General features: G+C 35.2%; 1 protein-coding gene across 3 annotated transcripts in view; it reads right to left on the reverse strand.

Annotated features, from left to right (window-relative positions):
• Positions 1-408: 408 nt before the first annotated feature.
• The window catches only part of LOC129005027 (gastrula zinc finger protein XlCGF57.1-like), a 35,085-nt gene continuing 21,664 nt past the window's right edge, over positions 409-13,829 (reverse strand). For 2 of the 3 annotated variants that reach the window (XM_054433777.1, XM_054433778.1), the window contains exons 3-6: positions 8,157-8,258; positions 3,968-4,090; positions 2,896-3,048; positions 409-1,625 (exon numbers count right to left, since the gene is read on the reverse strand). In XM_054433777.1, coding sequence (XP_054289752.1) covers positions 432-1,625; positions 2,896-3,048; positions 3,968-4,090; positions 8,157-8,258 — 1,572 coding nt within the window. In that variant the 3' untranslated portion in view covers positions 409-431. The remainder of the gene's footprint in view (positions 1,626-2,895; positions 3,049-3,967; positions 4,091-8,156; positions 8,259-13,829) is intronic. The other variant, XM_054433779.1, reaches the window with a different exon arrangement.

The following is a 13,829-nucleotide window of genomic DNA, read 5'->3' on the forward strand; positions in this document are numbered from 1 at the left end:
TTCCTTCTGCTCTTTTCTTGTCACCTGCTTGGGTTATTTCATTGTTCTGCATTTCGATTGTTGGCACTAAATAGCAGTGAAACTTGTACATATTTCCAAGAGGATGTCACAATCAGTTTAGCATGATATTCTACTTGATCAAGTTACTTGACCCAATCAAATCGGCATGGCAGCTAACATTGTTGACAAGTTAAACCATCTATTCTATATATAAATAGTTAACAATTTGCATTTATGTGTGTTCCTTATGTTAAATGTATGATTCTAATGTTATGTGCTTAAACTGCACCATTTATATTAGCGAGTAAAGTGGTGTATGGATTTCATAACCATTATTTTACTAGAGACCGTTGTATTTAACCACAACGGGCACTGTTGCTAGTGTTCACATAATTTTGATTTGATTCATTGATGTGGAAAACTAAAAAAAATTACAAATCATTTCCTTTAATGTGAATCTTGGTGTGGTTTTGAAACTCATACTTAGACTTAATCAATTTCTTACAAACCCCACATTTAAAGAGACGATCATTGTGCATATTTTTCATGTGTAATTTCAAATTTCCTTTGGTGGTGTACATACTTCCACACATACCACAGTTTACATATTCTTTCGCATGCATTCTCATATGTGTGCGATAGTTGCTATTTTGACTAAAGGTCTTGCTACACTTCTCACATTTATAGGGTTTTTCGTTGGTGTGAACACATCGTATATGCATCACTAAAGAAGAGGAGTGTTTGAATTTGGCCTTACATTTCTCACACTTGTAAGGTTTGACATCATCATGAACACGTTTATGCAAGGTTAACGAACTATTTTGAGCAAACGCTTTTCCACAATGACAAACAAACGGCTTTTCATTTGTGTGAGATCTCATATGCAGCTTCAGATTATAATTACGAGCAAATTTTTTGTTGCAAAGACCACATGAAACATGTTGTCGCTCGTGTGTGCTATTTCTGTGATGCTTTAAATGAAACAACGAGAAAAAATACTTGCCACAATCTTGGCACTGAAAACTTTTCACACCAGAGTGAGTTTGCTTGTGATGTTCCAGAGATTTCAGTCTCTTGAATGTCTTGTTGTCACATTGGTCACACTTGTAGGGGCGTTCTTCTGAATGTGACGCCATGTGCACTTCCAAGTGGGATTTTTGACAGAAAGCTCTTTTACAAACTGCACAATGGAAGTTTAGCAAATCTTTGTGCTTCCGAATGTGTGTCTCCAAATATCTTTTCAGACGAAACCTTTCTCCGCAATCTGAGCATTTAAAAGTATAAGTTTCATGAGAACAGTTATATTTTTCATGAATTGTTAAAAGGTTTTTAGTTTTAAAACACTCACGGCAGTGAATGCATCTAAACATCCCTTCCTGCACTTTGCAAACATGAGTTTTGAAATTTTCGTCTGAAAATGTCCTGAAGCAATTATTGCAATGTTTGGTGCTTGTATAAGGACAGGAGTGAGTTTTCAACAGGGTTCTACTCCTGTAACATTGATTGCATTTATCACAAACAAAAAAAGTACAACTTGAATATTTTAGTTGGTTCTCTTCATCAAAATCCCTGCCATTACTGTTTGTCTCGGAAGAGGTACTTTGCTCATCGTCATTATCAAAGGGCTGAAAAAAATCTTTATGTTAGTTTACAATACCATCAATTTTGAAAACGTAATATAAGTCATTTGTTTGAATTCAACAAAGTTAAACACTGTTTTGCTAATTTTATTGTTTATAATACATAAGATTACAAAACATTGCTGTTGATCATTAGGCTTTAAAACTTAACTGAATTCAAGCCAACATAAATATTTCTTTCTGCACATTAAATCAAGGACTGTGTGGTTTTGCAAAGAATTTTCCAAAATACTGCGAATCTCAGATGACCTATTTTGTGTTGTATACATGTAATGACACCATTTGAGAAAATAAATTTGATTTTAGCGAATTTCCCCTATAGGGAAGTAGCTATTACCGTAGGTCTCATGATAAGTCATAGACCCGGGACCGATTTACTTTTTCATTTTGATGTCCCCCAGAGGCCAAAAACACTATTTGTTAAAAATTTGATATATGTATATTGGCCTATGTTTATATATATATATATATAGATATAAACCCCAGACCACTTCCAACATTGTTAGGTAGTAAATACTTCATTTTGACAAGGTGGTCATTTCCGGCCGCCATCTTGGATTCACCATATTGGATGCAAAATATTTTTTTTCAAATCTAAATGTGGGGTTGTGACCCATTATTTCGAATTAAATTTTTACCCTGATTAGAATGACACAAACTGTTCTTAAAAATCTTGATCCATTCCAAAGTTACGAGGGCTTATTATAACTTTACTAGCAGTTACCCAGCGTGCATTGCTGCGCTTAACAACTATTATTTTAAATGGTAATTTGTTCTTTACGATGAATAATAAAAGTGTATATCAAAAATAAAAATAGAATATTTTACTTAATTGCCAGTGCTAACAATGTTACGCCACTGTGTGGTATTATGTAATCCTTAGTAAGATTTCTAACTACATAGCTGTACTGTGTGAGCTAATCTTGTTTTCTATGACTCCGACTCCAAGAACCGTATTTTGAGGTGTAGATGAGTGAGGGATGAAAGTTGAAAGGATTAAGTAAAAGGTTTGATACTGACTGAAATCATAAACCATAAACAGCAAGACTTTTTCCAGGGTAGCACTGGCTAACTTTTTTAGTAGAGTACTACATCCAAACAGTTACGGTTCATGTTTATGATCAATAATGTTTCTGTTCTCATATCTGTGGTACTGTCTAACATAATTTCAGATCCCTAACGTCAAAAAATTGTTCATGTTTGTTTAGTAAAAGAACCACAAATGATTCCTAAAATATCAGAAATGTTTACATACCTCCGCATTGTCTTCACAGTGATCTTCATCGTTTACTTCCATCAACTCCTTCATGCATTCATGAATTTCACGCATTTCACCCAGTACAACAGGGACTGTCAATTGATCAACTTCTGACTTCATATCCGATATAACTGACTGGACACATTTTCTCTGTACATAAAACAAAACAACAATTTATTCAGAATTGAGGATTATCTGAGACCTCAACACATTGTAAGATGAAGTTGTATCTATTTAGCATCTTTTCTTGAGGCACTCTCATCCTTGATTTCAAAAGAGCGCAGAGGCATTAAGATACAAGTCTAACTTACCTAGCTATTATATGTTATTAGTAAAAAATATAGTTGAATGAGCCACTCCCACAGTGAGCTATTGTCCAAATTCCTTATCTTCCTTTGTTTTTGATGCTCTGTCAGTTTTGACAATACATAAAATGATATAGTTTACAGTAAGTTGATCTTTCAGATTGTATTGACTCTTGACTGAACAGTTTGTGTGCCAGAAATCAGTAAATGACATCAGGTCAATCTGTCGGAAGTTTAAAAATGGTCACATCTCTTCAACATGCAAACATACTGGCTAGTCAAATACATACTCTAAGTCACTACCACATCTACTTCCTACAAAACTAAATTCTGTTTATGTATTCTTATATGCATTAGGAGGTGAATAAAAATTTTTTTAATTTTACTTGAAAATTGAGGAAATGGTTAAACAACAAAAGGACAATTTAAAGATATGAAGATCATATTCTATTAAACGTTTATCAATGTTTAAAGCAAAAATTTGTCTAGGCCGGTTTCTAAAAAGCATGTGTTTTCTCTCACAAAAAGACATTGAGTAAAACACTTAATAAACACACCTACTATAACTAGGCTACTGAATAATGAAAAAAGAGTTTTGTCTAAATAACCTTGGCAAAGGTATGGAGTACTAGAATATTGAAACGCTTAGCATACGTTTACGTTCCCTGCTGATCCCTGTAGTTTTCAAGACAATCTGTTTTCATAGAAAACTTTGAATTCAATCCATCAGTATTTTTAGGGATTCTAACTCAAAATTTACCCACCATTAACTGATTTTTCCCTTCTTGAACAGCAAGTTCTATCTCTTGATTTCTATTAAGCTTGACAACTGGAGTCAAGTTCAATATACATTTTGAACTGACGCTTTTAAAAATATTTGGACCCTCCTGAAACAAATTTTTTTGAATCAAAAACAATGATAAATAGTAAAATAGCATAATTTAATAGCAGAATAGGTTATTGAAATTGAATAACCTTGAGTGTTTCTGCAAAAACATTTTGATTAATTTAGAGGGTTATCTAAATTAAGATTTCGAGGAGCTCCCTTGGCGACGAAGGAAGTTACTTCAAATCTAACACTAGTGCCATGTTCCGTACATCCCCATCAATATTCTCTAGTCATTCCCCATCTCTATATGTTGCGATCAATATCCGATGAGACTGTTGGGAAAGGATGCTTTGGAAGGAATTAAAGAATTTTGCTAGCTGTTTCAACTAAACAAGTTCGTCCTATGATATTTAATAGTATTACAAAATAACAAGGTTTACCAACAACGCCTACCTAAGCAAAACTCATTTAAACTAAGCAGCAACAAAAGGCTATGATACACAATGAGAACTGTCACTGTAAAAGTAGTATAGTTTACAGCTGTGTTTATTATTTTAATTTAATAAATAATTTGTGATATTGTGCAAATGTTTGATCATTTACTTTTTCTATTGTTGAGGTGCAGAGGTAGAACATTATGGGCTATGGCTATCGTAGATGTGTTATACGATAGCGGTACTGTAAATTTAAAGAACCAAATCTTCTCAAACCCTGTCCTCTCCCATTGCAAACGCACAGCACGAGTATAACTGCAATAAGTACGGTATTTTATACTTATACGAACACCCCGTACGAAGGACGGGTACTCTGCTAGTCCAACTATATTACTGGAATAAAATGGATGAATTTTACTAAGGTGTTGCTATGGATAAGCGTCTAGGCAGCCAGTGCAACTCCGAGGATCATGGATCAGATCGGAAACCCCCCACCACTGCTCCGTGCCGATGGCGTGACGTCAACCATTACAGCAACGATACGGAGCCAAGTCATGAGCCTTGGTGGTGTAGTGGATAGCGTGTTGGGCTGATAACCGAAAGGTGCCGGGTTCGAATCCCGCTGGTAGCACAAACTTTTTGTCAACAATTTTTTTCATATCAGCAAGTTTAGTTGGTTTGGTTAGGTTATGACAGTTTAATATTATAATTAAAAAATTTAATTTGAGACATTTATAATTTGATTTTTAGAACAGAACTATTTTTTCGATCAGTAAACCTTTATTCGAGTTTTTCATTATCAGCAAGTTTGGTTAGTTTGGTTAGGTAATGACAGTTTAATTATTTTTAATTTAAATTTAACCTACAAACGATACGTTTTGACAGGGACAGTGATAGAGATAACAATTTTGTGGGAACAGTTAGGCTATGCTGATGCGCCGGTACGATTCGGAAGCGTACGACATGGTGCGGTGGTGGGGGGTGTAGTTCTGATCCACGATCCTCGGAGTTGCACTGGCTGCCTAGACGCTTGTTTGCTATGGCTATAATGGTTATTGATGGAGATTACTTACAACACTAGGAATACAAACTTTTTAAAACCCTTTTGGAATAAAGTTTTTCTGACTTAGTTTTCTCCAAAATGTAGCAAACAATTATTATTGCTATTTGTCATTGTATAATTTCAAAAACACTATTCGACAAAAGCTTTGTTTTCAGGCTAACTAGAGGGGTTTACAGTGATTTATTGAGGAAGATGGTTTTTTATTACAAGGGATTCAGATGATAATGTACAGAACAATGTGAAAAAATTTTATTTTAAGTTGGTGTTCAGTGCAAATTGACCTTGCCACTCTTGTACTAGGCTGTGCCATTACATTAATAATGACTGATGATACCAACTGTTTGTGACGCTCGAGCTAATGTAAACCAGATTTTTGGAAGCACGAAAAACAAAATCAACTGTTTGGTTCAACACAGCTCGTTGCTTAACAAGGGAGTAAATGTTTAAACATGTTGATTCTATATTTTAATCCGTTCCCAAGAATTACTACTTTAACTATGTTGCAAATTGTTTTTTGTCCTTGTGGTAAAAAAAAGTTTCTTTTGTGGAGCAGTATTTTAAGGACCAAATAGTAATTCCTTCAATATAAAATAAAACCTATAACCTCACATATGAAAAATAAAGACCCAACCTTAATACATATATAACACATCAATAATACATCAATGAGTGATGTAAGTTTAAATATCCTTCTTAAGGATATGAGTAGAAGTCAAATTCCCATGGCCAATTAGATGCTTGATTCTTCTTCTAAAACTGTTGCAAATGAAAATCTAAGTATTTCATTTGGTAAGGTGATTCTTTGCGTCAAATTTATGGGCCTCAGCACAGAATACATACTAACTATAACCCAGAATGCTAACCGCATGGTAAAAAGCATTAAGTACTCGGGGAGAGAGCTTTGCCTGTCAATTTGTAGGCAGCGCCACCAGAGCACAGCAACTATAGTGTGTTGGCTAGGGGTGAGATATTCACCTCGGAGTTGCGTCATTGTGTTTCTTTTGACAAGCCCTTCAAAATGAGGGGTCACTCAATAGGGGTTGCTATTTGAAAAAAATAAGTCACCCCCTACCCCCTACCCTATTAGGGGGGGTTATAACATTTTTTGGTGTAAAAAAATAGTGGAACCTTTGTTAAGAACAAACTTTGCTACAAACAGAATATTTCTATCTATTTCGATTTTAAAAATACAGATGTTTCAAGACTTAATTTACACACTGTATATATAAATCTCTCTCTCTATATATATATACATAAATAAAAATTTGAACGTATAGTGTTTTTGGCCTCTGGACAAAATGAAAAAGTAAATTGGTCCTGGGCCTAGGTCTTACCGTGCCACCTACAGTAATAGCCACTTCCCTATAGGGAAATTCGCTAAAGCTGTGGTTTCCTAGACGCCTAATAGATGCGCAGCGTTTTAGATACGCTGCGGCTTTTATCCAGGTCCCAAAACGCAGCCGTCGTGAGTGGTTTCCAAGACTGCGTACAATACACACGGTCGGTGTGTAACATAAGTTCACGGGAGAGTTTACTAGTGGCTTCTATGATTTTATAGGATGATTTAGATATAATGAAATAGATACTTTGGTATTAAAAGCTTCGAAGAAGCGTAAGCAGTGAAAAGTACATGATTAGGAACTGTATGTGGCCCTCACGGATGTTTTAACCGTAGTATTAAAGCAAACATGTCAATTTAAAATGTAAACGATAAATCTTAATTTACCCTCTCCAGCTTTTACTGTTATTATATTTACCTATTCGGGATTTACCGAATAGACGAAAATACATTTTACGAGTGTAACTGCAATAAGCATTTCATACTTAATACTTATACGCCAACCCCGTAAGACGGACGGGCACTCTGCTAGTAATTAGGCTTATTACTAAGATGTTCAGGAGTTCTTAAAATAATTATGGGGGCTCTTATATTTTGGAATTTGGTGTTGTGCTGACTTGAAAAGAATATTTGTCAACATTTGGTTTATTTACAAATTACAGCAATTAGAAAATATGTGAGGACAAATCAATTGTAGGGATTTAATAAGGGAATTAAATATTACACATTATGGGGAAATCAACACTACATATCGAATCATATGAAATGTAATACTATAAAAATTTTAATTGTATGAACAATTAACGTACTTCCATAATATGTCATTACAAGAGACAAATTCAATCAATTGTTCGTTGTTGTTGGGAATTTTGCCTTCTGGATAACATTTACTTCCGAATCCATTGCACAAAGACATGTCTAAAACGCAGCGTAACTCAGATTCGACTGCTCTGAAAGCAGTCGGTCAAAACCGCAGCTATTGATGCGCACTTATTAGATGCGCGCGCGTTAGATACGCAGCCTAGGAAACCGCTTACACAAAACTCCATAAGACAAGTGTGCTGCGTCTTAGATGCGCACACGCAGCGCATCTATTACGCGTCTAGGAAACCACAGCCTTAAATGAGCTTCCAAATTTACAATGGGATGAGAAGTCTACTCGTGTGTTGGTTAGCCTATGGTCTAGATTATTGTGCTATCAATTTTTTTTTTGCTGCAGAATGACTAAAAAACTATTTCTACTTAAATAATTAAGCTCAACCATGTACTTTAACTAATCAATACATACATCTTCTATTTTCGTTGGTATTTTGATTTCCTTTGTAGTTTTTAGTCTGACAAAGCATTGTGATAAGTCACCCCAGTCAGCTTCAGTCTTTAGTTTGATTTCCTGAAAAATATTCAATATATGATGATCATAAATACAGTATGGTAATGAAGCTTGACTACCTACCCTATTTCTACTTTAGTACTTTAATTTGTTCAAACTATACACCAACACAATTCAGTCAGGAGTTAGCCCAGTCAATACAAGTTTTGTGTCGGAACAAATTAGTGACAAGCAAAACTATATACCACTGGATAGTACACATAAGGATGTACATTTTACCAAAAGTCCCCTAAAATCCCCTCGGTGCTTTCCCCCCACCCCCCCCCCCCTCAAAGTCAGGAATTGCAAGGTTTTACTAAATCACTCATATATCCTATATGGCTCATTTGATTACAATAAGCTTCAATTGATTGTACTCCTTAATACATTGTCTAGATTAAAGTTCCTTTACACTTTTGTGATAAATCCAATACTTTCTTCAAAATTAAATTATAAATAATATTAAATTTAACAAACGCTTACGCTGATATTTTAGTTTTTCTGCCGTAGTTTTTTTATTAGTAGAAAAATTGAAAAACACTTCCTTTAAAGGTTGTAGAGCATGTCTTTCTGAACACTTTCATATACATATAAGTATATGAAAAAAAAAATTAACATAGGCTTTATGGGACGCCATGCTTATGATGAAATAACAACAAAATATAAACAGAAAAACAAAACAAATGGAGGAAATTCCAATTACATGTTTTATTTACAGCGTTGGGTGAGAATAGAGAAGTCTGTACATTACATACATAATTTTAGTTGAGTCTTCAACCACTGGACGACCTCTAGCACAAATAAATATATAGGTAATTTTTGTTTATTTCTGATTTATTTAAAAAAAATTTTAAGTCAAATTGAGAAATCAGTATTCCGATCTGGCAGAAATTAATAGCAATGAATATCACGGACCTCGTACCCACCCTTAAATAATACATGTAATAAACTTATTTAGTATTTACATTTATTAACTTAAATGAAAATATTGACTCGAGTGTTTATGATCTTACTCTCATCTTGAATCAGTGTGTCGTGAAATGATTCTACCTACGTCAATTAACCTTTTACTTTACTAAATATTTTTGGTTTTATTGTTCTGTTGGGGCAATTTTTTCCCTAGTATTTCGTCTTTTTTGTTGTTATGTAGGCTTCTTATGATAATGTATTACATAACTATTGCTCATCTTCGTCTTGGTCTTCTTCAATACTTGCTGTATTATGGCAACTCAGTCCGTTATAAAATGCAATTTACTAACAGGGGGAGGCAGTGCTATAGTTCGGCCGCTTATAAAACGACCTGTGCGCTAATGCTAAACCAATGCTAGAGGAGGTCGCTTTCTAAGCGGCCAACTATACTAACATAACTGGTCTATGAACGTACCAACAACAAAGACTTGTTGTTTTCAATACATTTTCGCAACAACACAAAAACAATATCATGACCAGCATCTTCTTCAGCAGTGTGTGTCGTGATGCTGCGCTTTTTTAACTTCATTGGCACTGCCAGCAACGAATCATTTTGCATTATTTTTGTTCCCCTAAAAGATTTATTTTTAAATTGGACATCTCGATATATTACTTGAAGCCCTTCTAAGTTGCTCTTCGTGCTTAAATCGTTGGAGGATCTGGAAATCCGTCAAACAGCACATTTTGATATAACATGGTTACATTAGTTATTTATAATGTCTTCATAGGTAGAATTGCCGGGCCATTTTAACTAGTGCCCCTGTTGCTTGAAATCGAGCAATTGCAAAGTATTACAGTTGTCACTTCAAAACCAATTACCCTAGTCATAATTTACGATGTAAAAGAGTCAACTCCAAGATAATGTAATCAAGCACTCCACTCCAGTTATTGAAACTGAAAACGAACTCACTCTGAAGACGATCGCTCTTGCGTGTATTATGTGTTTAGGTTTACTATGAACACTGAACAGCAGTAATTAATACAAATTATTCGTCTGTTTGAGTAAACATCTTTTCTTCATAAGAAATACATTGCGATTTTGATGGCTTGTGGGGCAAAGTCAACGAGGTGTTTTATGACTGGAATTGGTGAAATACGGAATTGGTCTACACAAAAAGTACTTTATTTTGACACATCGTTTGTAAAAATACGTTCATTATTAATGGACGAGTAGTGTTTCGTAGAAGTCGCCTTCACGTGTATTAAATATAAGGATGGATCGAGAATCAACAATGTGGGACGATTCAATTGTATATGTATGGTCATCAATTCTGCAATCAAATACTTTGTTCCTTTTTTTTATGGAAACATCATCAAAAGAATCTTTAATAGTCATTAAGTGGCCAGTTACATACGTAAACTATTAACTTATATTGAAAGTAGCTGTGACTTCTATTTGAATTAACTGTGACTTCTCGAAACCTCATTTTTACCTTTTGTCTGTTTCGCCTGTGTTTTTAACTTGTCTCTCCTTGTAGGTGAAGTTCACCAAAGTTGTTTTTATGTATTTTCCAGGGCTGTGCGAATAGTTCGAAAAACGAATCGAATCCGAATCTTTTTAGAGATTCGATTCGGATTCGAGAACGAATCTACTATTTCTAACTAGATTCGGATTCGGAATCGATATTCGAATTTACTGGTAAGAGATCCGGGTTCGATATTCGAATTTCTTGGAAATAGATCCGAGTTGGGATTCGATATTCAAATTTACTAGATTCTGATTGAATATAATTTTCAATATAATTTTTTAGACACTAAAAAACTCTACTATGTGCACTCCGATTTGCTGTTGACTGGTTCATGTTAGGAACCTGACCAACTTGGTGTTAGGTTTTAGGCACATTAGTGTAGGTCGCATTTGAACCCTATCTTGGCTATCAGTAAACTTAACCTCACAGTGTTAGTTGTTACTTGTAATAGTAATGCAGACATAGGCTTGTGTGGAGGATTAACACCGAGGTGTATAATAGGCTGGGCCTATGTTTTAGACTACACAAATTGGTAGTCCATCACTTTTAGCGAGTAACTTAGGCCTAGGTGGTATGCCTAACTTATGCCCAATTTTTTAGTTTCAAAACTTCAAATAGGTAGGCCTAAATTTTATAACTTTTTTATTTGGCCCATTTCAAGAATTTTTTTAAGAAATTCCCTAAGTTATTTCAGCCCCAGAAAATGTGGTCTAAAAATGTGAAAATTGGTACTGCTGACTTTCCTCGGATTTGGATTCGACTCTGAACAGGTTTAAATATTCGGATTCGATAACAGCTTTAAATTTCAGATTCGGATTCGATCCAGGTTCGATAATGGCTGTAAATTTGAGATTCGGGTTCGACTCAGGATTAATTAAAATATTCGGATTCGATAAAATCTGTACAGCTATGATTCGGATTCGAACCAAAATTTCTGGATTCGCACAGCCCTGGTATTTTCTCCAAAGCTGTTATACCCATGGTGGAAGTAAATAAGGTGTGCTACTCAGCCGGACGAGTTTGAGACCGTTCTGCGCATCGTGATGTGACGCCACCTCGGGGGCAAACCGCTTCGCGCGCGTATATAGCTCAGCGTGACACTGCTCTATTAACATCAACATTTTGAACTGTTAGAATTGAGGAAAAATTATGAAACTTGACATGGACATCAATTATAAGTGGACGATGCGTGTTGTGAAAAAATAGTTTGTAATTGTTAAAAACTTAAGCGTTATTTACTTCCACCATGGTTATACCTACGTCGTATGATATCAGTTGACAGATCAGAGAAATATCCAGATGCTAACGATATTAGCTCTTGCGAGCTTCAAGTCCACTTACTGTAGGTTTTATTTTAGCTTTTCTTTTTCTTGGCTCTTGGGTCTCAACATGCTGTTCAGAAAAAGCCAACAAGGTCTCATGGAACTCCTGTGAAGCTACGTGGACTTTGAAACAGTATGGGATTCCATGTACCCTCTTTTAGAACGTGCTACATATCTGTTATGCCTCGCCCATGTGTAAATCCACCAAAGGACATCATTGGACTATCTTTTGGAATATTTTTATTCATAGCTCAAATAATTTTTTTTATCGATTTACAAAGAGATAAGCCATACGCATACTGACATTTGAAACAAATTAAAAGTAATGCAATAGTGGGAGTTTTGTTAACAATTATATCAAGAAATAATATGTTTAACACTACAGCTAATGTAATCTCTAACAATCTATATATTAATATTAGTTAAAAACTCGTTAATATAAAGTTTATACTGCATAAACATCTCATCCGTACCTTACTGTGGGTCGATCACTTCACTCGCGGATATCAGGCGGCAAGGCGCGGCCGCGTCGCCGAGGCTCGGACGCCCATCTACTTGAGGCGTTCCCCTGCCCATGAATATATCGGAAACCTATACTTATATATACTGTATATGAAAGTGTTCAGAAAGACATGCTACAACCTTTAGAGGTAGTGTTTTTTTGATTTTTCTTCAAACAAAAAAACTACGGCGGAGAAACTAAAATATCACCGTAAACATTTGCTCAATTTCATTATTTATCATTTAATTTTGAAGAAGGTTTTGGATTTATCGCAAAAGTGTAAAGGAACTTTATTCTAGACAAATACAACCAATTGAAGATTATTGTAATCGAATTAGCCATATAGGATATACGAGTGATTTAGTAAAACCTTGCAATTCCTGACTTTGAGGGTGGTGGGGGGAAAGCACCGGGGGGATTTTAGGGGATTTTTGGTACAATGTACATCTTTAAGTGTACTATCCAGTGGTATATAGTTTTGCTTGTCACTAATTTGTTCCGACATTGGTGGATTTTGTGTCTTTATTGACTGGGCTAAGTTGAGTAACAGAAACTACCAGTTAAGCTGACGTGGTAGACAGTATGGCTGCAGACCTGGTAGATCCACTACATTGACCTCACCAAAGATTTTGATTGCATCCCTTTTGATTTCTTGATTAAGAAGCTTCAATCTGATGGAATTAGGGGCAACTCATTACTCAAATCACATCCAACCAATAGATCACAGTTTGTTTGTGTTAAAGGTAAAAATTCATCAGTTACACAAATCAAGGCCGGTGTTAGGCAGGGCTCTGTCCTTGGCCCTTTTCTTTTTATTGTAGCCGTAAATGATCTTCCTCGTAATTTACCTGAAAATGTACAATCTATGCTGATGACACAACAATCTTTGCTGCCAATAGAGATCCAAACCTTCTTGCCCACACAATTCAGGATGCGAACAATCATGCTTTGAACTGGTTTTCCTCTAATCAACTTATTTGCAATGAAAGTAAAACTCAAAGCATAATATTTTCTCTTTTACAAAACCTACCTGAAAATTCAGTCAAACTTCTGGGAATTTGCCTTGATAGCAGATTAAACTGGAAAATGCATATTACAAGAAGTTGTCAAGAGTCATTTATCTTTTTTGGAAACTTAAACCTCTTATCAACATAGAGTACCTGAGATCAGCATATTTAGGCTTGTTTCAATCTCATTTGCAATATGGTCTTAATTTATGGGGTCACACATTTATGATGTACTTTTGCTACAAAAGGAAAAAACCACTCTTTGTAAAATATCGCAATAGCACAGTCATCAACCTATACATTTACAATGTCTTGACGTACAC

Source organism: Macrosteles quadrilineatus, unplaced genomic scaffold, assembly GCF_028750875.1.
Source record: "Macrosteles quadrilineatus isolate MER2022 unplaced genomic scaffold, UCM_ALF_1.0 Scaffold_14__1_contigs__length_3811126, whole genome shotgun sequence".
Lineage (NCBI taxonomy): Eukaryota > Metazoa > Arthropoda > Insecta > Hemiptera > Cicadellidae > Macrosteles > Macrosteles quadrilineatus.